General features: G+C 38.7%; 1 protein-coding gene across 7 annotated transcripts in view; it reads left to right on the forward strand.

Annotated features, from left to right (window-relative positions):
• The window catches only part of RASA2 (RAS p21 protein activator 2), a 113,673-nt gene that overhangs the window by 10,932 nt on the left and 80,324 nt on the right, over positions 1-22,417 (forward strand). For 6 of the 7 annotated variants that reach the window (XM_064275524.1, XM_064275528.1, XM_064275525.1 and 3 more), the window contains exons 2-3: positions 13,224-13,341; positions 18,128-18,231. In XM_064275524.1, coding sequence (XP_064131594.1) covers positions 13,224-13,341; positions 18,128-18,231 — 222 coding nt within the window. Of the gene's footprint in view, positions 1-10,017; positions 11,740-13,223; positions 13,342-18,127; positions 18,232-22,417 lie in introns of those variants that run through there. The other variant, XM_023555477.2, reaches the window with a different exon arrangement.

Below are 22,417 nucleotides of genomic sequence, written 5' to 3' on the forward strand. Positions count from 1 at the left end.
CACTATGAGTCGTAATTGACTAATGGCACACAACAATGACATCTTTGTTGTCTATCTCTCCATCTGTAGTAGCTCAATGAGAACATATAGTTTTGTCTGTTTTGCACTATTGTATGCCTGATACAAACTCTTGATCCTCCTCCCCAGTGAGGCGCCTACTCCTGGAAATGATATCCCCGTTTATCTAGCTACTCAGGGCAAAACTCTTAGGAGTCATCCTTGATCACTGTCTTTCTCTCAGACCACACATCCAAAATGTCAGTAAATCCTGTTGGCTCGATATTTAAGATATATGCCAAATGGACCACTTCTCACATGCCTGTGACTGCCACCCAGGTCCAGGTTACTCTCATCAGAATTATTACAGTAGTCTCCTGTTTACTTTGCTGCTGCTACCTCTTCCACCCTGCAGAGCTATTGTTTGAAAACATAAGTTAGATCATGCCGTGCTTCTGCTCAAAATCTTCCAGTAGCTTCCTGTCTCACTTAGAAAAGTGTGAAATTTTCCAGTGGCTTCCAAGACCCTATTTAACTTGCCTCCTTCCCACCCCCACCTCATCACTTACAATTTCCTTCCTCTTCCCACCTTGCTTATTGTTTGGCAGCCATCCTGGCTTCCTTGTATGCCCTACTGTCTTATCTCAACGCATTTGCACATTTTAGTCTCTCCACCTGCCTCTCTCTTTGCCCAGCCATCTGCTCCGTTCTGTCCCTCATTGACTTCCTTTAGGTATCTGCTCAAATATCTTACCAGAAAGGCCTTTCCTGATTCCCTATATAAAATAACATTGCTCTTCACCCTCTCCTCTACCCTCTGGGCCTGGCACTCCCTAACTCTTGTACCCTACTTTGTTTTCTTCCATCACAATAAATATTTGTTCCTTCCATGGTGATAAATACTACATACTTACTTGTTTAAGAATTTACGATGTCTCTCTCTCCTGTCTGTAGATTATATAACAGCTCCCTGTGGGCAGAGACTTTTTTGGTTCAGTGTTGTATCTCCAGGATTTAGAACAGTGCCTGGCATGTTGGTTGTAAGCACTTAATAAATATTTGTTAAATGAAATGTAACAAGTGCAGTACAGTATGATCACTATAGTAGTACATATAAGGTACAATAGGAACATAGAGGAAAGGACACGACTACCAAAGAAATGGGGGAAGACTTTACAAAGATCCTTTAAGCAGAGCCTTTAGCAGGTGAGAGCATTGTCTACAAAGAAAATAGCATTGCAACTGTATAGAGGCATGAGAATACACAGTGTCTTCAAGGAATCAAAATAAAGTACCACTGGAGCATAATTTGTGGGGGTAAAGGCCAAGTATATTAGGCCAAACGTGTAGTGGAGTCAGATGCAGACTAAGGAGTTTTACAGCTTATCCTGCAAGGTGGGCAGTGCTGGGTAGTTGGGAGCTGTTGAAGCCTCTTGAATAAGTGATGTTATACAGATGCATGTGTGCATGCTCATCACACACACAGTGTAGACGTATATGTACACACGTATACACACACACAGTGTAGACATACATACACACAGACACAATATTTATGTATTAGAAAGGTAACTGGCAACAGTGTGAAGAATGGACTAGCAGGAATCAAAGCTAAACACAGATTTGTTTAAGGTATATATGATGTGGACGGAACCGTGGTGGTGCCGTGGTTAAGTGCTTGGCTGCTAACCAAAGGTTGGTGGTTCGAACTCACCAGCTGGTCCGCGGGAAAAAGATGCGGCAGTCTGTCCTCATAAAGATTTACAGCCTTGGAAACCTATGGGGCAGTTCTACTGTGTCCTGTAAGGTCACTGTGAGTTGGAATTTGACTCTATGGCATTGGGTTTTTTATGATGTGGAGAAACAATTACTGTCACATTTTATGGTTGGATAAAACCACTGATATGTGTAATGTGAAGGTGTTCTTGGCATACTTGCAGTACATTTGTGAGGCAGAAGAAATGCCTGATGGAGGATTATTCTGTTCATCTCTGAAAATTGATTCTCTAGTTTGTTTTTTAATTTGTTTTATGATTTTGTTATAAGACATGATATAGATTAGAAAAGTACTTAAGGAGTTACCAACCAGGAATTTAGTTGTTACAGAATAAGAGACGTTGTACCTGAATGGCAGCTTCCTTTTTCATAAGGAACAGTTTGTCATCAATAACGTACCCCTTGATCTTGATTCATTGTGGAAGGAAATAGTGACAGGTGTAATACCATCAAACCTACACTATGGGCAGTAAGGGCGACATATCTGCCTTTGTAGGACAAATATCTGCCTTCGCATATTGCAGTACGCTGGCTGGCACAGAACTTTTGAAATGAGGGATAAGCTAAAAACATTCCTAACTTTAATTCAGATGTAAGTAAAAGTAATTTCCATTATTTTGGCTGGCTTGCTCAAGTGTGGTACGTATCTCGGCAACATATTGAGTGTCTTGAATACTTTAATGTTATTACTTTAGGGTCAAGATATTATTTATAAATTTAAGGATAAAATAGAGATACCCAGAATAGTGCACCTGGTTTGAATGTTGAGAATTTGGTACTCCCAAATTCATGAAAATGTGATATTATTTATATATATATAGAGAGAGAGAGAGAGAATATTTTAAAAACCACATCCAAATGCGACGGTGGTAACTGATGAAATGTTTTCCAAGATACATACAACTGTATAGAGAATTAAGATCCATTTGTCACCATTTCCCAAACTGGGACATTCAGTCTCTCACATTTTGAGTTTGTTATGCTATTCAACTCACTATCTGATGGAGCAATTAAAGTAGCTAAGTAGCTTTCAGTGAGAAATTGCTTCATAATGTCTGAGTTCATATTTGATCCAGATAACCACATCTGACAGACAAATCTACCAAACTCTGATGACCAATAATGTAGATAGGATTATCTAATGGTTAGAAGTACAGGGTAAGAGAAGAAACTGATCAGAGTTAGGTTACAGAATCAACTCTAGCTACTTTAAACAGAAAGAGATTTAATAAAGGATCTTAAGTGGCTTTTTAGAATTGTTGGGAAGACTGAAGAAACAGATTCTAAGTTGAATTTTCAGAAATGACATTCAAAAACCAATGCAGCTGGGCTACCAAAAGAGTTACCACCTCTTTTAGGCTCAGAAAAGTGCCTGCAGAATTGAGAAGCTGCAACTTTTTGCATGTCTAAGAACCGTGCCACCTCTGCCAGGATTAGGAATCTTTTTACTATTAGGAAACAGCCGTCTTCCGGCAGCTGCCTTGATTAGTAATCTGTTGTCACTGCTGCTGGCTTCAGACCCAACCCACTCCAGCCATAACCTGTACTGATAGGGTGGATGCCTGTGCTGTTCCTCGTGATAGGAAAACTGTGACAGGATACTAGAACTTCTACAAATGCTGCTGCAGAAAGTGTGGATATTTCCATGACAGTGCTTGCAGTAGAAGCAGCCTCAAACACAACCTCCCCTCTCTTCGGCCTTCCAAATTTCTGTGATTGCATCTGCTTAGTGGAACTGCTAGGGTTGCAGCTACAGCTGTAGCTGCGAGAGAGTATGGGAGATGTAGCTTTTAGTTTTCTATTCTTCCCAGTACAGGAAGACATACACGAAAGGAGGTTGCCATGGATATTGAACACCAGTCTAACATACCTACCGCAGATATAGAACTTAATTCTCTGGACGCTAGCCATCATCAGATGGGCTATGGATACCTGGAAAAATGTTTAAAAAATACCATCAAACAATTTGAGAAGCTGTTAGAAATATTAATTTGTAATATGTTTTATTGTTTCTTGATAACACATCTTAAGAAATATTTAAAATTGGTACTCCACGTATATGATGATTTTAGTGGTCTGTGGATGCTAAAAGTTTCCTCACATTTAGTGTGTGAATGGGAGAAAGATACGGCAGTCTGCTCTCTCAAAGATTACAACTTTGGAAACACAATGGAGCAGTTCTACTCGGTCCTGTAGGGTTGCTATGAGTTGGAACCGACTCAACGGCAATGGGTTTGGATTTAATGATGAAAAGCCTGAAAGAGAAAGTAAAAGAAAAAAACATTAGAATGGGTTACCTAAACTGAGGAAAGATTTGAAAGGTGGGAACTAAAAGTTATTTGATTTGGTAGCTGTTAAGATTATTAGATACTGAAATGTTCTTTTTGATAATGAGTGCTATTAGATATTGAAATGTTCTTTTTGATAATGAGTGCAATGCCATCCTCTTCAATTTGTCATTCCTGGCATATAGACCATATGATTGTCTGATTCAAAATGGCCAATACCAGCCCATTTCAGCTCACTGATGCTTAGGATATCTATCTTCAAGCCTTCCATTTCATTTTTGACAATTTCCAATTTTCCTAGATTCGTACTTTGTGCATTACACGTTCTAGTTATTTATGGATGTTTATAGCTGTTTATTCTCATTTTGAGTCATGCCACATCAGCAAATGAAGGTCCTGAAAGTTTTACTCCCATCTGTGTCATTAAGGTCAACTTTACTTTGAGGAGGTATCTCTTCCCCACTTGTATTTTGAGTGCCTTCCAATTCGAGGGGTTCATCTCCCAGCACAATATCAGACAGTGTTCTACTGCTATCTGTAAGGTTTCCACTGGCCAGTGTTTTCAGAAGTAGATCACCAGGTCCTTCTTGCCAGTCTGTCTTAGTCTGAAAGCTCTGCTGAAACCTGTCCACCATGGGTGACCCAACTGGTATTTGAAATACTGATAACATAGCTTCCAGCATCACAGCAACACTCAAGTCATCACAGTACAACAAATTGATAGATCAGTCCTGGAATATAGCACTGCCAGTAACAGGATAATATGCCTGCAAGAAAGACCAGTTAATAACTATTCTTCAAATTTACATACCAACCACAAATGCCAAAGATGAAGAAATTGAAGATTTTTTTACCAAATTCTGCAGTCTGAAATTGATCAAATACGCAGTCAAGATCCATTGTTAATTACTGATAATTGGAACGTGAAAGAAACGAAGAAGAAGGGTTGGTAGTTGGAAAATATGACCTTGGTGATAGAAACAATGCAGGAGATCTCACGATAGAATTCTGCAAGACCAACAACGTAATAATTGCACGTACCTTTTTTTCAACAACATAAACGGTACATGTGGACCTCACTGGATGGAATACACAGGAATCAAATTGTCTACATCTGTGGAAAGAGACAATGGAAAAAAGCTCAATATCATCAGTCAGAACAAGGCCAGGAGCTAATTGTGAAACAGACCATCAATTGCTCCTATGCAAGTTCGAGTTGAAGCTGAAGAAAATTAAAACAAGTCCGTGAGAGCCAAAGTATGACCTTGCGTATATCCCACCTGAGTTTAGACACTATCTTAAGAATAGATTTGACGCATTGAACACTAATGACCGAAGACCAGATGAGTTGTGGGATGACGTCAAGGACATCATACATGAAGAAAGTGAAAGGGCATTAAAAAGGCAGAAAAGAAAAAACAAGCCCAAAATGGTTGTCAGAAGAGACCTTAGACTTGAACTTAGAGTAGCTAAGCTAATGTGAACAGAAGAAATGATGAAGTAATAGATCTGAACAGAAGATTTCAAAGGACAGCTTGAGGAAACAAAGTATTATAATGAAACGTGCAATACCTGGAGATTGGAAGCCAAAAGGGAAGAACACGCTCGACATTCCTTAAGCTGAAAGAATCGAAGAAAAAATTCAAGTCTTGAGTTGCAATATTGAAGGATTCTTTGAGCAAAAAACTGAACAATGTAGGAAGCATCAAAGAAGATAGAAGGAATACAGAGAGTCACTATACCAAAAAGAAGTGGCCACCATTCAGCCATCAGCAGGTAGCATATGGTCAAGAACCAGTGGTACTGAAGGAAGAAGTCCAAGCTGCACCGAAGGCATTGGGAAAAAACAAGGCTCCAGGAATTGACGGAATACCGGTTGAGATGTTTCAACAAATGGATGCAACACTGGAAGCACTCACTCATCTATGCCAGGAAATTTGGAAGACATGTTCACGCCCGTTCTGAAGAAAGCTGATCCAACAGAATGAAGGAATTATTGAACAGTATCGTTAATATGAGTCGGAATCAACTCGCTGGCACTGGGTTTGGTTTTTTTGGTTTTATCATTAATATTACATGCAGGTAAAATTTTGTTGAATGTAATTCAAGAAGGGTTGCAGCAGCACATCGACAGGGAACTGCCAGAAATTCAAGCCAGATTCAGAAGAGGGTGTGGAACAAGGGATGTCATTGCTGATGTCAGCTGGATTTTGGCTGAAAGCAAGGAATACCAGAAAGACATTTACCTGTGTTTTATCGACTATGCAAAGGCATTCCACTGTGTGGATCATAACAAATTATGGAAAACATTGCAAAGAATGGGAATTTCAGAACACTTAATTGTGGTCGTGAGGAGGCAGTCATTTGAATAGAACAAGCGGATACTGTGTGGTTCAAAGTCAGAGAAGGTGTGCATCAGGATTGTATCCTTTTACCACACTTATTCCATCTGTTATGCTGAGCAGATAATTTGAGAATCTGGGCTATTTGAAGAAGAACTTTAAAATGTTAAAAAACAAAGATGTCACCTTGAGGACTAAGGAGCCTGACCCAAAGTTGCCTCATATGCATATGAAAGCTGGACAGTGAATAAGGAAGAATGAAGGATAATTGATAACCTTTGAATTATGGTGCTGGTAAAGAATATCGAATATACCATGGACTGCCAGAAGAAAGAACAAATCTGTTTTGGAAGAAGTACAGCCAGAATGCTCCTTAGAAGGGAGGATGTTGAGACCTCATCTCATGTACTTTGGACATGTTATCTGGAGAGACCAGTCCCTGGAGAAGGATATCATGCTTGGTAAAATTGAGGGTGAGCGAAAAAGAGGAAGGCCCTCAACAAGATGGATTGATAAAGTGGTCGCAACAGTGGGCTAAACCATCGCAAGGATTGTGAGGATGGCGCAGGATCAGGCAGTGTTTTGTTCTGTTGTATGTAGGGTTGCTATGAGTCGGAACTGACTCGATGACGCCTAACAACAAAATTATTAGTGTTCTTAAAGACCCTAGTCAGTCAAGTAGGATCAGAATCCAAATTGCAGGTTCAGACTGTGAGTAAGAGGTGAAGGATTGGAGGCAGATAGTAAAGAATACATTTTCAAGAAGCTTGGCTTTTTCCCTCCCAGTGCACATGCTTGTTTATATACCAGAATTCAGTAGAGCTAGGTCTACTGTATCACATAGAGTCTCTATGAGTTGGAATCAACTTGATGACAATGGGTTTGGTTTGGTTTAACGAGGCCTTGGAGCCCTGGTGGTGCAGTGGTTAAGAGTTCGGCTGCCAACCACCAAAAGGTTGGCAGCTTGAATCCACCACCCACTCCTCGGAAACCCTATGGGGCAGTTCTGCTCTGTCCTATAGGGTCATCAACTTGGCGGCAACAGGTTTGATTTCTTTTTTAGTAAGACCTTAGGCAAATACCACATTTGGGACAAGTGAATCTTAAAACATTGCTTGCTTTTGTCTTTTTGTGTAGCTTAAAGTACATCTTCTTAAAATGTTCTCCATCTTCTTAGAGATATAATAGGTTCAACCTTACTTTTATTATGTCACTCATGATGTGTTCAATTTTGATGATGTTGTTTATAAAGTGCCAATTAATTACTACTGTCAAACTTCTGTAATTTGGAGTTACAGTTTAAAGTCCTGATAGCTGATTTAAACAACATTTATATGATTGATTGGTGAGGTGGACATTGATTAGATGAGTAAACTTTCAGTGTAGTTCATTTGAACTTTAGTCAATGATGGACATTCAAAGGGTACAGGTTATGATGCCTGTAAATAGTGCATGTTGGGTACATTTTATATGTTACATAGAGCCTGCATTTTTATTTAAGTAAATACCTGATGATAGCAAGTTCATTAGATTGTGCAGACAAAATGACCTCATGGTCTCCCTTTTAAAAAGGAGGCGGAGAGGGGGGCATGGTAATGTGCACATTTATGCAGCATTGTTTTCGCAAACCGCATTTATGGGAATGAAACAGGAACATGTTGAGGAGTAGATCCAGTGCTCCACAGAGTTTCATTAGATAGCGAGCTTGTTTATTATGACCTGACTCCACAAATTCTTCTACGTTCTAGGCCGGCCCTATATTATGACCAAGTTGGACTTTTGGTAAATATCCCTGCAGTATTGTACAGAGGGAAATGGTTACAGAAAGAGGTTGAAAGTAAAGAAGATAGAATTGCTCACTTGTGGAGGGAGTAAGAGAGAATGGGATAGAGAGAGCACAAATAGATAGGTGAGCTTTGGATAAGAGGAAGAAAAAGAGAATGGATAGATACAGCTTCAGATAGATACTGTATTCCTATTAGGAAACGAGTCATTTAAAAAGGCTAGATTCTTTGATTCTGACTTGAGATAAACATAAATTTGGTTATTCTGTTTAAGTAGTAACTTTTCTAATCTACCAAAGGCAAAGTTAATGAGTATCTTATTGATACCTTTCCAGTGGTTTTTTAATTTTTAAAAATTTTTTGTTTACTGAGTTTTTCATTGATATTTCCTAAGTTTCTGATAAAAAAAAAATTTTTTTTTTTTTTTATGATAGACTGCTTTAATGTGATTTGTTTGAAGTCATCTAGCCTCTCAGTAGCAGAGGTAAGACAGGAAATTGGTTTCCTGATTCTTAGGGCAGTATTCTTTCCCTTATACCAGCTACCTTGTTTTTCTAATTTAGTACACTCTTTTGTCTGATTTCAGCACCCACACTTGTTTCATTTTGGCCCATGAGTATCTCGCAAGAATATCAAAACTAGACTATCTGGGTTCTTTAATAGTCATTCCTTCAACAAATGTTTCTTTTTGTTTTAAAATTTTTATTGTGCTTTAAGTGAAAGTTTACAAATAAGTCAGTCCCTCATACAAAAATTTATATATATCTTGCTATGTACTCCTGGAAACCCTGGTGGCGTAGTAGTTAAGTGCTACGGCTCTTAACCAAGAGGTCGGCAGTTCGAATACGCCAGGTGCTCCTTGGAAACTCTACAGCGCAGTTCTACTCTGTCCTATAGGGTCGCTATGAGTCGGAATCGACTCGACGGCAGTGGTGGGTTATGTACTCCTAGTTGCTCTCCCCCTAATGAGATAGCACACTCCTTCTCTCCACCCTGTATTTCCGTGTTCATTCAGCCAGCTCCTGTCCCCTTTTGCCTTCTTATCTCCCTTCCAGACAGGAGCTGCCCACATAGTCTCATGTGTCTACCTGATCCAGGAAGCTCACTCCTCACCAGTATCATTTTCTATCTTATAGTCCAGTCCAAGCCCTGTCTGAAGAGTTGGCTTTGGGAATGGCTCCTGTCTTGGGCTAACAGAAGGTCTGGGGACTACGACCTCCAGGGTCCTTCTAGTCTCAGTCAGACCATTAAGTCTGGTCTTTTTACGAGAATTTGAGGTCTGCATCCCACTACTCTCCTGCTCCTTCAGGGGTTCTCTGTTGGGTTCCCTGTCAGGGCAGTCATCAGATGTAGCTGGACACCATCTAGTTCTTCTGGCCTTAGGTAGATGTAGTCTTGATTTACGCAGCCCTTTCTGTCTCTTGGGTTCATAATTACCTTGTGTCTTTGGTGTTCTTCATTCTCCTTTGCTTCAGGTGGGCTGAGACCAATTGATCCATCTTAGATGGCCGTTTGCTAGCATTTAAGATCCCAGATGCCACTCTCCAAAGTGGGATGCAGAATGTTTTCTTAATAGATTTTACTGTGCCAGTTGACCTAGATGTTTCCTGAAACCGTGGTCCCCAAACCCCCACCCTTGCTACACTGGCCTTTGAAGTATTTGGTTTATCCATGAAAGTTCTTTGCTTTTGGTTTAGTCCAGTTGTGCTGACCTCTCCTGTATTGTGTATTGTCTTTCCCTTCACCAAAATTATTTCTTGTTTTCTATCTAATTAGTGAATACCCCTCTCTCTCCCTCCCTCCCTCCCCACTCTTCGTAACAATCAAAGAATATTTTCTTTCTGTTTAAACTCTTTCTTGAGTTCTTATAACAGGTGTCATACAATATTTGTCCTTTTGCAGTAGACTAATTTCACTCAGCATAATGCTATCCAGATTCCTCCATGTTATGAAATGTTTCACAGATTCATCATTGTTTCTTACCGATGCATAGTATTCCATTGTGTGAATATACCATAATTTATCCATTCATCCGATGATAGGTTTCCATCCTTTTGCTGTTGTGCTGTCGTGAACATGGGTGTGCATATGTCTGTTCGTGTAAAGGCTCTTATTTCTCTAGGATATATTCCGAGGAGTGAGATTGCTGGATCGTATGGTAGTTCTATTTCTAGCTTTTTAAGGAAGCTCCAGATTGATTTCCAAAGTGGTTGTACCATTTTACATTCCCACCAGCAGTGTATAAATGTTCCGGTCTTTCCACAACCTCTCCAACATTTATTATTTTGTGTTTTTTGGATTAATGTCAGCATTGTTGGAGTGAGATGGAATCTCATTGTAGTTTTGATTAGCATTTCTCTAATGGCTAATGAAAGTGAGCATTTCCTCGTGTATCTGTTAGCTACCTGAATGTCTTCTTTAGTGAAGTGCCTATTCATAGCCTTTGCCCATTTTTTGAGTTATTTGTCTTTTTGTAGTTGAGTTTTTGCAGTATCGTGTAGATTTTAGAGATCAGACACTGATCAGAATGTCATAGCTAAGAACTTTTTCCCAGTCTGTAGGTAATCTTTTTACTCTTTTGGTGATGTCTTTGAATGAGCATGGGTGTTTGATTTTTAGGAGTTCCCAGTTATCTAGTTTCTCTTCCGGTGTTTGTGCACTGTTAGCAATGTTTTGTGTACTGTTTATGCCATGTATTAGGGCTCCTAGTATTGTCCCTATTTTTTTTCCATGATCTTTATAGTTCTAGATTTTATATAATGGAAACCCTGGTGGCGTAGTGGTTAAGTGCTACGGGTGCTACCCAAGAGGTCAGTAGTTCGAATCTGCCACGCACTCCTTGGAAACTCTATTGGGCAGTTCTACTCGGTCCTGTAGGGTTGCTATGTGTCAGAATCGACTCGACGGCAGTGGGTTTATTGAGGTCTTTGATCCATTTTGAGTTAGTTTTTGTGCATGGTATGATCAACAGATGTTTCTTCAGTGCCTACTATATGACACTCACTGTTTTAGATTTTGGGAATTAACAAGTTCTCAAGCCTCAGGGATGGAGAAACCAGAAAATAAACTCTTAAGTAAAAAATTAACAGTTTCAGATAGCCGTAAATGCTGCTCAGAAAATAAAACAGAGAAATAGAATATGGCAGCGGGATTATCTATTTAGGTAGAATAGTGAGGAAAGATTTCTCTGAGGAAGTGACAATTGAGCTGAGACCTGAATGATAAGGAAGAGCAGCCATGGGAAGATAACAGGGGTAGAGCATTCCCGGCAGAGGCCATAGCCTGAACAAGGTGAATACTGGGGTGAGCAGGAGAAGAGGTCAGAGAGGTAGACGGTGCTGGTTCAGGAGGGCTGTGAAGATCATGGTACAGAGATGGGATTGTATTCTAAGTGAAATAGGATGGTATCAGAGCAGGGGAGTGACTGGCTTGAAGAATATGTTTAAAAGATTGCTCTGTTTTATAGAGAATGAATTATGAGGGGCAAGAGTGGAATCAGAGGCACCAATTAGAAAACTGTCGTGGTTGTCCAAAGGAGTGATAACAGTGAAGGTGAGGTGAAAAGGTTGGATTTGAGATTTATTTTGAAGTCTGCTGGGTTTTCTGATTAATTAGATGTGAGGGTGAGAGGGGAGGTGTGCATTTGGGTGGGAGAATAGTGAGAAAGAGAGGAGGGTGGTAGTAGCATTTATTGAAGAGAGGAATACCAGGAGAGGAGCATGTTTTAGGGAAGGAAATCAGATAGTGTATCTGGGGTATGTTAAATTTGAGGTACCTATAGAGAGCCTTGGTGGCGCAGCGGTTAAGACCTGGCTGGTAACCAAAAGGTTGGCAGTTTAAATGCACCAGCTGCTCCTTGGAAACCCCATGGAGCTCTGTCCTACAGGACCTCTATGAGTCAGAATCGACTCAGCAGCAACTGGTATCTACCCAAGGGTGCAATTGAATATTCACGTTTAGTGTTGAGGACAAAAGGTCATGCCTGTAGATGCAGATCTGGGTGATTTTGCCTGGGGAAGGAAGAGAAAACGGTCTAGAACTGAGCCCTGGGACAGGCAGTGTTTAGAGGTAAAGGAGGAGAAGAAGAGGGTTAGAGGGTCAGTGATGTAGAAGGAAGAACAGAAATGATGTTTTGTGGGACCCAAAAGAAGAGAGAGCATTTTAAGGAGGAATGTTAATGTTTACTGTGTTAAATGATGCTGTGAGGTCAAGTATAATGAGGACAGAGAAATGACCATTGGATTTGGCAATATAGAAAGCATTGGTGACCTTGGCCAGAGTGGTTTCAGTTGCATGGTTAACTCAGAAGCATGGAAAGGGTCAAAGAGTGAATGGAAGCTGAAAAAGTAGAGACAATGAGAACGATTTTTTGGAGAAGTTTTGCTGTGAAAAGAAGTCTAGAAATGGAGCTGTATCAGGAGGTGGGAGGTGGAGTGAAGAGAGATTTTTGTTTGCTTTTTAAAATTGGAAAATACCAAAATGTGCTGGTGGAAATAATCACTAAAGAGGAAAACTGATGATACAGGAAAGGATTAATAGTAGGAGTAAAGTTCTTGAAAGGAGCCGTGGTGGCACAATGGTTAAGTTCTCAGCCGCTAACTGCAAGGTTGGTGGTTCATCCTCACCCAACGGCTCCGCGGGAGAAGGACCTGGCGATCTGCTTCCGTAAGTACAGCCTAGGAGACCCCCTGTGGGGGCAGTTCTGCCCTGTTACATGGGGTTTCTATGAGCCAGAGTTGACTAGACCAGCTAAGTTCTTGAGGGGGCGCTGATAGGATGGGATGAAGAATACAAGTGGGGTCGATTTGCCCTTTCATACTGACAGGGATACAACAATGTAATATGACCCCAGATGCCCTGCCTCCCTTCAATCGTTCCATATTCTTTTAGACCAAGTTGATGATCTTCTTTATCTAATCACCTTTTTTTCCTGTACCACAGTTAATATGTTCGTTTGGATTAAATTCATCCTATAAAAGGCTTACTGTGAAATAGTGGGTGATACTTAACATCAATTTGAATTTTTGTACCAACAGGTGAAGCAAAAAATTTATTGCCCTATCTTGGACCCAACAAAATGAGAGATTGTTTCTGCACCATAAATTTGGACCAGGAAGAAGTTTATCGTACCCAAGTTGTTGAAAAATCTTTAAGGTTGGTAGAAAAATTGGTAAATTATCTTATGTATTCGTAAGACATATAATGATTGTGATACATTTTATACATTTTTTCAGATTGTAATAATCAAGACTTTCTTCACCTGAAACTTTCACTTTTCTTTTACATTCTGAATTTGTTTTTAGAATTACAGATGGTCAGAGTTTGAAGGACCCTCATTGTTCACTGAGCTTGTCTAACCACCTTATGCTTGGTTCCGTCTGACAGTGTCTGGCATTTGCTTAATAGTGTCCAGTGACCAAAGAGGTCATTGCCTCCTGAGCAGCCTATTTGGGCCTTGAACTATTGACTCTTAGAACATTTTCACATTCAGTTGATTAACGTTTATGAAAATGAGAACCTGTTATATGTCAAGAACGTGCTAAACCAAAAAACCAAGTCCATTGCCATCAAGTCAATTCCGGCTCATAGTGACCCTACAGGACAGAGTAGAACTGCCCAATAGAATTTCCAAGGAATGGCTGGTGAATTCAAACTGCCAGCCTTTTGGTTAGCGGCTGTAGCTCACGGTAGCTCTTAACCATTGCACCACCAGGGCTCCAAGGACATGCTAGGTGCTATTTATGCATACAGCCATGAGAACAACATATGCAGTGTTTGTTTTCGTGTGGCTTTTCGTTGCCTCAGAATATAGTTTCCTCTTAATTGTTTCTAGTTCTAGCCCCCTGCATTTCTGGAGAACAGATTTAGTCCATTTTTCCCATGACACTTTTCAGGGTTTTGAAAACACCTATCATATACCTTAGTCTGTTTTTCTAGGCTAAGTTTTGCCCATTCACTTGAACTCTCCTCAAAGTATATTTGTTTCTCTAAAGAATAAATTACTTCTTAAAGTTTATGCAAGTCGCTTAGCTTAGAAATGCATTATCAAGGAATGAACTCTTAGGTAGATGTCTCATCTTTTTAAAGTGTAGTAGCACTTGGAGAGTGTCCCGGTAAATTCTGATTTGTGAAATTTGAATATGCTACTGTGGCCTTGTAACACAGTGTCTGTGGACTTGATTCTAGTGCATAGTTGTGCTGGAAGGGTGCAGTCTTGTTCAGAGATGAAGAATCAAAGCAGGGACATAGGAAGTTGTTGGAACGAGTATGTGGTGGATGAAATATTGAGTACCATGACGTATGTGAGTTGTATTTCAGGCTATTAGAGTCTGTTTTTTTTTGTCCTTTTTCATATATTTTTTCCTTTACGTTTGCCTTTTTTCCTCTTTAGACTTTATTTCTAATTTTTATAATGTTGTATGTTGAATTCTTCATAGGAAGGGCATTGTGTAAATCTTAAAATACTTCAGTAACCCAAAGAGTTCATACCTTTCCAATCCTTAGCCATAAATCACCTGTCTCTGTAGTGTTAGAATTCTGGTGTTATATATATGTTACCAGTGATGAAACTGAGGCACCAAAAGGCTGAATAATCTGTGTATGTAATAAAGGAAGTTAGAAGCAAAACCGTGATTGGGATCTGAAACTTTCTAAAATCTCAATTTGTTACTTAATGTACACTGATTCCATATCATACAATAATGAGTGATATACGAAACTAACCAGTAACTGTGAGTTGAATACTTGCACTGTAATTTCTAATATCTGGTCTTGTAAATGAGTAGCTAAAGCTAATCAATTTTTTTTTTTTAATACCGTTTTCAGAGATTTATATTAGGCAAAACAATGAAACCAGTTGTTTTTTTTTTTTAATAATACATGGAAATTATTTTTAGGTTTAGTAATACATCGAAATTATTTTTCTAGATGCCTGGCAAATTGGATATTTTAAGACTGGCGGTGGTTGCCTTAGTTAATTTCAGTACGTTTAGACTAGCTGCTTGGATTTTGGGTGTCCCCTAGCATTTTTCCTTGCGGAATAGGGGGAAAGCATCTGTAGTTTAAACCTTTGCCCAGCTTGCTTTCATTATAGTGTTTCCTATACCTTTGGATATTGTGATAAGCTCTTAAGCTGGACGTTGATAGATACCGTTCAGATCTTTTATGGGTTCTGGATATAATAGTTTTCATATGTAATCTGAATATAGAGTTTTCATAACAGGTGACTAGGAATCAGATAGGGATAACTCCCAAACATTGACCTCAGGTCCTCTTAGCAGTCTGAGGTGGTATATAAACCAACTGAGTAACAGCAACACAGCTCAGATTTCCCTTCTGTACACCAGGAGTCTCCTCAGGAGTCATATGCATGATCATAGGTCAGTGGTAATAGTGGAGTGCTGTTTCAAAAACTTTATAAATCTAGTCATAGCTCCTTATCAACCCTGTTGAAAAGTCTTCTTTGCATGGATAGATTACGTGATTAATTTGTAAGTTTAGGATGTGGACACCTGGATTTGGGGATGAATTAGGTTGTTGAGATTGTGATGATACGGTGTTACAGATAACTTCATAATTCTTATGTTGTTTTTATTGGCTTTAGAATGTGTTTTTAAAATAATGTTTGAAAATGTGGATGTGTGATATAGAAAGGAAATTCCCCCATTTTACAATTATTTATAAATTGATGCAAGGGAAAAAATACCTATACATTTCATGTCTTGGTCTAATAGTTGTTTTTGCATTGATTTCTATGTTGAAACTAATTAGAAGACTAATTACTTTGACAGGCCAACTTTAAAAAGTTTATTTTGTTTACATCTAAAGTGAGAAATGATAATGACAAAAGTTCATCAAGCGTTATAATAACAACTAAAAAGGTGAGTCAGCTGTTTTCTGGACAAGGTCAGAAATGATTTCTTTAAGAGTATTTTACTGTACATTGCAACTTCTCTTTTAGTTGTGACATTCTTAACATACTGCACTTCATGGTGACATTTTAAAGGTATCTTATTGTTCTTTAAACATTCTCAGGAATGAAATACTCTTGACAAAGATACTAGGATTTCAGAGGTTCATGTCTTCATACAAGAATTTAAATGTGATCAAAGTCCCATTCTTAAACTTGTAAAAATAAGCTGTTTCATAGAAAACCATAGCCTTGGGGCAGGCAGAGATCTCTTACTGAGGATGCAAAGAGCACTAGTCATAAAGAAAACTGATACATTGGATTTTATCAAAATTAGAGCCTTCTGCTCCTTAAGAAACACCATCAAGAAAATGAAAAGACAAGCTGTAGACGGAAGAAAATATTTTGACAAAGGACTTGTATTCAGAATTTCTTTTAAAAAAACAAACACCAAACCCTTAAAACTCAGTAAGATAGATAGCCTATTTTAAATATGGACAGAAGACCTGAACAGAAAATTTATAAATGGCCAAGAAGCACATGAAAAGATACTCAACATTATTAGTCATCTGGGAAATGCAGTTTAAAACCATTTCCATCACTATAAATTCTAGAATACAGTCGATACTGGTAGAAATTGAATCAGTAGTTGCTTGTGGCAGTGTAGAGGGGGTGAGTGCAGAGGGGGGCACAAAGGAATTTTCTGGGGGGAGATAGAAATGTTCTGTATCTTGATTGGGGTGAAGATACACAGATGTGTAAATTTATCATGTCACATTCACTAGAATAGCTAAAATTAAAAAGATTGTCAGTACACAGTTGACAAGGATGGAGAGAAACGGGAACTCTCACACATTGCTGGTAGGAGTGCAAAGTGGTACAACCAGATTAAACATTCACCTGCCCTTTAACTCAGCAATTTTAGTCACTTACCCAAGAGAAATGAAAGTCTGTGTCCAGAAAAAGCCTTGTATAAAAATGTTCATAGCAGCTTTGTTTTCATAGCTAAAAGCTGGGAACAACTCAGATGACAGCAGTAAAATGGGTTGTGGCATATTCGGCCAACAGAATAGTATTCAGTAATTAACAGGAATCAAGTACTGATCCACACAACACCATGGAGAATCTCACAGACGTTAAGCTGAGTGAAAGGAGCTGGGCACAAGTACATACTCTATGATCCCGTTTATATGAACTTCTAGAATATAGTTATGGAAATTAGATTACCAGCTGCCTATAGCAGGTTTGTGGGGGAGGGGTGACTGCAGAGAGGCGTGGGGAACCTTCTGGGGAGATAGAGATGTTCTCTATCTTGATTGAGGTGGAGGTTACATAGGTTTATAAATTTATCAAAAGTCATCAACCTCTATACTTTAAACTGAATTTTGTGGTATGCAATTTATACCTCAATCAGGTTGATTAAAAAAATTTTTTGAAGCACCGTTTTGTATAAATTACCCATTTTAGGTGTTACTTATTATTATGATTGAGACAGCTTAGCATATTCCTTGAGGCAATGATGGTATGAATGACACTGTCCTCAGCTCTCATTTAGGTCTACCGTAGTTCCCCAGGTGGTGAAAACCGTTAGCGCTCTCAGCTGCCAGCCAAAAGGTTGAACGTTCGAGTCCACCCATAGGTGCCTTGGGAGAAAGGCATATGATCTACTTCTGAAAAACCAGCCATTGAAAACCTTCCGGAGCACAGTTCTCTGATACTTGTGAGGTTGCCGTGAGTAGGAGTCGACACACGGCAGCTGGCTTTTTGGGGGACCGTGTCTGCTGTCAGTTACTGGGTCTTCTGTCTGTAAGATTCAGGAAAATCTCTGTTCAGAGCTCGTTCTGACAGCCGGGGGTCTCTTAGAGTTCACCTTGTTCTGTAAGAACTTAGTTGAAACTGGTTGAGAATTGACTTGGACTTATGAAGCTTTTCTCTATGGCATTTTAGTCTGTAATTGATTTTGCTGAAAGTGATACCATCTGAGGATACTGTTAAGTTTAAATTTAACGAGCATTCCCCTTTTTTTTCTAGCCCATTTTTCAGTGAAGAATTTTACTTTGAGATTCCAAGAACGTTCCAGTATTTGTCTTTCTACGTGTATGATAAGAGTGTTTTACAAAGAGACCTTCGTATAGGTATGTACTGTTTCATAATTATCTTTAATCACAACTTTGGCGTTTATTATATTCATTATTTTCCTAAGTATAAAGTACAGAAAGATACAGAATAATACATGCTCACCGTTCCTAATCCATTTCTTTAGACTTGTTCATTTGTCAGTTTGATTTTTAATCTGTGTACTCAACTTATGTATACTCAGCTTATATATGGTCGCTATGAGTTGGAATCGACTCGGCAGCACTGGGTTTTACTGGGGTATACTCAGCTTAGGTGACGCTTCCTCAGGGAGGCCTTCGCTGATTCCCCAGTTACCACGTCATGTGTTTCCATAACACCTGGCAGTTGGTTCCCTTTTTGTGGTACTCATGGTGCTTGTACATCAGTTTACTGTCTAATGTCTAGATTCTCTAGTTGAACATGATACTTACGAGGGCTGGGACTGACTCACAGAGTGCTTCACATTTAGTAAGTGTATGATAAGTATTTATTGAATGACTCAGATTTTTTTTTTTTTACATAGGTACACTATTGATCCCCTCCCCCAAAGAATATCTGTTTTTGAAGTTTTTCTAGTAGAAATAATTATTTGCTTTAATTCAGTCATACTTTTTCTCCCTAGTTGCACTGATGACTAATTAATGTATTAAATAATTGAGACAGGGATATGGTTTTTGAGGATGGACTAGAACAAAGCTAAACTGGCTTGCATATGTGTCACACTCATGGTCTTTGCATCGTGTCTTTATATTTTAATAAGTAGAAGTCTTTAATATAAAACATGAATTATCCTCTCCTTTTTTAGTGTACTGAATTTCGTCCTCCATCTCTCCTTTCTGATTTGAAATATGCTCAAGTCTCCCATAGTCCCCAAAATTAAGCTTTATCTGATTTTGTCCAGTTCACTGCCATGTAATGCTCTAAGTCAGAATTAACTCAACCGAACCTAACAGCAGCAAGAATGTGTCTCTAAGGTCTGATAACATATTTCTTTTTTGTATGTTATATTGCCAAATAAACTGACATGTTGAGGGTATCTGAATACATAATGACCTCAAATATTCTTCTTTGTTTTCCTCTGTCATTCTTACATAATAATTTCTCTGATCCTTAGGATCGTGTGCTCTTCTCTGCTTCATCAGGACAACTGGTCTCATACATCTAAATCTTTATGTATCAGAAATTGGCATCTTAAAAAGGAACTTAAGAATATAACCAAAACACCAAACCAAACTCAAGACCATCGAGTCAATTCCGACTCATAGCGATCCTAGAGGACAGAGTAGAACTGCTTTGTAGGGTCTCCAAGGAGCACCTGGTGGATTTGAACTGCTGACCTTTTGGTTAGCAGCCAAACTCTTAACTGCTACACCACCAGAATTTCCTGTTAAGAATAAGAACTGACAATAAAATACCAGGTTTTTCTCCACTTACAAGTCGCTAATATATGCAGCTAGTGAGAGAAAGGTTCCTCTCTCAGAGGACAAGAACCATTTAACTCTTCAGTGATATGAGTTACATGGATATAGGAGATATGAAATAGGAGAAAGAGGGCACTTGGCTTAAGGAATTTCTTTTTACCTGTGAGGCAAAGAGAGGATTCTCTTTTGGAAGGGCACCTGTGACAGAGAAGATGTATTTCCAGTGATCTGAGTTGGGGGTTGTAAGTAGGATGGGTAGATTCCTACTCTAGTATTTTAGTATTGTTACTGATTAAATAGACTTTAGCTGGGGGAGCCTGGAAATCAAATCACTACTTAAAACACAGTGCCGTTGTAGTTATTTGTTGAATGAATGAATGCATCAATTAAACCAATAAACTTCGAAATAAACTTTTTAAAAAAGCCCTGTTTTTAAGCTGGGAGCTTGTGTTAGTGATAGTTGTATGTTTACATGCATACTTATAAATTATGAATAAAACTAAAATTCCTGGTCATTGTAGAATAGGGGTCTTCACCAGAAGTCTACCAGTGAATTTCTGGATGGTGAGTGAACTCTATTAAAATTGTGTGCCAGATACTACCTGTGCATTTTTCTGGGGAAAAGTTACAAAAGACACAGAGATACAGTGGTTCTTCAAGTGTGGTGGGTGGTTCCCAAAGGTAAGAACTTCAGCTATAGGATGTATCATGTTTTTACACAGATAACATGTGCCTTCTGTTTGTTTGCCAACTGTGCCCTCCCCCTGAGAGGTATTTTTGTAGGTGCTAGTATGCCAATTTTTTTTTTACATATTGCTGTAAAAAAATGAGCATAGTGACACTTATGAAAATACCTTGTGGGGGGAGGACGTGGTTGGCAAACATATAAGGCAAGCGTTGTTTATGTAAAAATAGGGTATATAACTGTTTTTGTATGTACATATATTATTTAAAAAAATAAGTACCAAACCATTATATATTGCCTCAACATTTTATTTTTATCTCATATGGAATCATTGGTAAAGGGAACCACTTGACTTGATAGAATTGTGATACAGGCAGTCCCCGGGTTAGGAACAAGATTCGTTCCTAAGTCTTTAAGTCAAATTTGTAGGTAAGTTGGAAGAGGGACATACAATTCTTACTTAGTGTCAGTTAGCCAAGTGTTTGTCTTAATATATAGTATGTATTTTACCTTTCTTTGTGTATAAAACACTTAAACACTTCCAGTGCCTTCATGAGTCACAGAGTAGTGCGTGAGTTCATTATTATGAACCACGGTATTTAACTCAAATTTTTAATACATTAGGCTTTATGACAGTCCATTCTTCTGTAAGTTGGATGTTCGTATCCTGGGAACTACCTGTAATCATAATCATTTATGGCACACAGTATTGAGTACTTTGCCATAGTTTTGTATCCTAAGCCAGGAATTTGATACAATCTGTAAGTAAAAGATATCAAGAGGTTTGTATGATTTATCTCTTAACCTGAACTCCTTCAGCAGTATCAAGAATATTCGGGAGTTCCAGTCGGTGTCTGAAGTCTGTGTTGGATTTTAATCTGTATCTTCACTACTGAAGAAATTCTATTTTCCCATGATTTTTAGCTTAAATTCAACAAAAAAAGAACTTAAGTATATTCATTTCCTCGTGCCATGACAAGATCTGGATGGATTATAAATGCTTCCATATGTATTCAGCCGAAGATTTCGGCCTTCACGTTAGATTTTATCTATTTAAAAGAAAATCGGAAATATTTTTTCTTTTTTTGAGGGGCAGTTTTATTAATCATAAACTTTTACATGTTTAAACTTAATGTGTTAATAGATATAATTGATGAATTTTAAGTAATTTTCCTTTGAGTTTATTAATATAGTTGTTACTCTACAATGAAAATATAGCTATATATTTTAATATTTTCCTTAACTTTACACATGTAGTTAGTTTTCCAGGTGATGAATGGGAAGATAAGCTTATCAAAATATTTGATATGGTTAATTTGAAAAAAAATAACAGCTTTATCAAAATGTAATTCACATACCTTAAAATTTACCAGGGCTTTGAACCAGTTTAGTCATGGCCAGTGAAGTGAGACTGGAAGAGAACCGAATGTTTACAATTTGGGTGCTCCGAACGGTAACTGGAATGGGAAAAATTATGGGTCAAAGCCCTAGAGTGGGAGACACTGGAAAGAGGCATAGTGAGCCCTTTGAGGAGCTTGATGCATGAGATTGGATTATTGGCAGGATGGTGGAGAGCAACAGACATTCAAAGCGGCATGATTAGCCTCCATCTTTGAGCTGGGCATGAAGCTGTTTCCGACTCTGCTCAGAATCTGGTAGGCAAGAGATATGGTTGCTAAGCAGCAGGTATGCTGTCCTTGTTTTCTAAGAGGGAGATTAGGTTTCTGGCAGGGCTTCCATTCCGGTTCACCCAAATTTTAAAAATTCGGCTCTGTTCCAGTGTCACTTCCTTGGCCATGACTGAACTGGGAAGAATCAATTCAAAGCCCTGAAATTTACCCTTTTAAAGTGTACAGTGCAGTGGTTTTTAGCGTGTTCTCAAAGTTTGCAACCATCACCACTAACTCCAGAATAAATTTTTAAATACACTTTTTCTGTGCTTGTTTTCGTGTCATGCCTTTCTTTCCATTTGATAGACAGAAGCTAACATATGTTGACAGAAAAATTTCTTCACAGTTTTCAGATGTTGAACTAAAAGACCAAGATATGTCATAAGTGATGAAAGGATATGAAGTATAATTAGGGTACTTAAAATGA

This window comes from Loxodonta africana, chromosome 23, assembly GCF_030014295.1.
Source record: "Loxodonta africana isolate mLoxAfr1 chromosome 23, mLoxAfr1.hap2, whole genome shotgun sequence".
Lineage (NCBI taxonomy): Eukaryota > Metazoa > Chordata > Mammalia > Proboscidea > Elephantidae > Loxodonta > Loxodonta africana.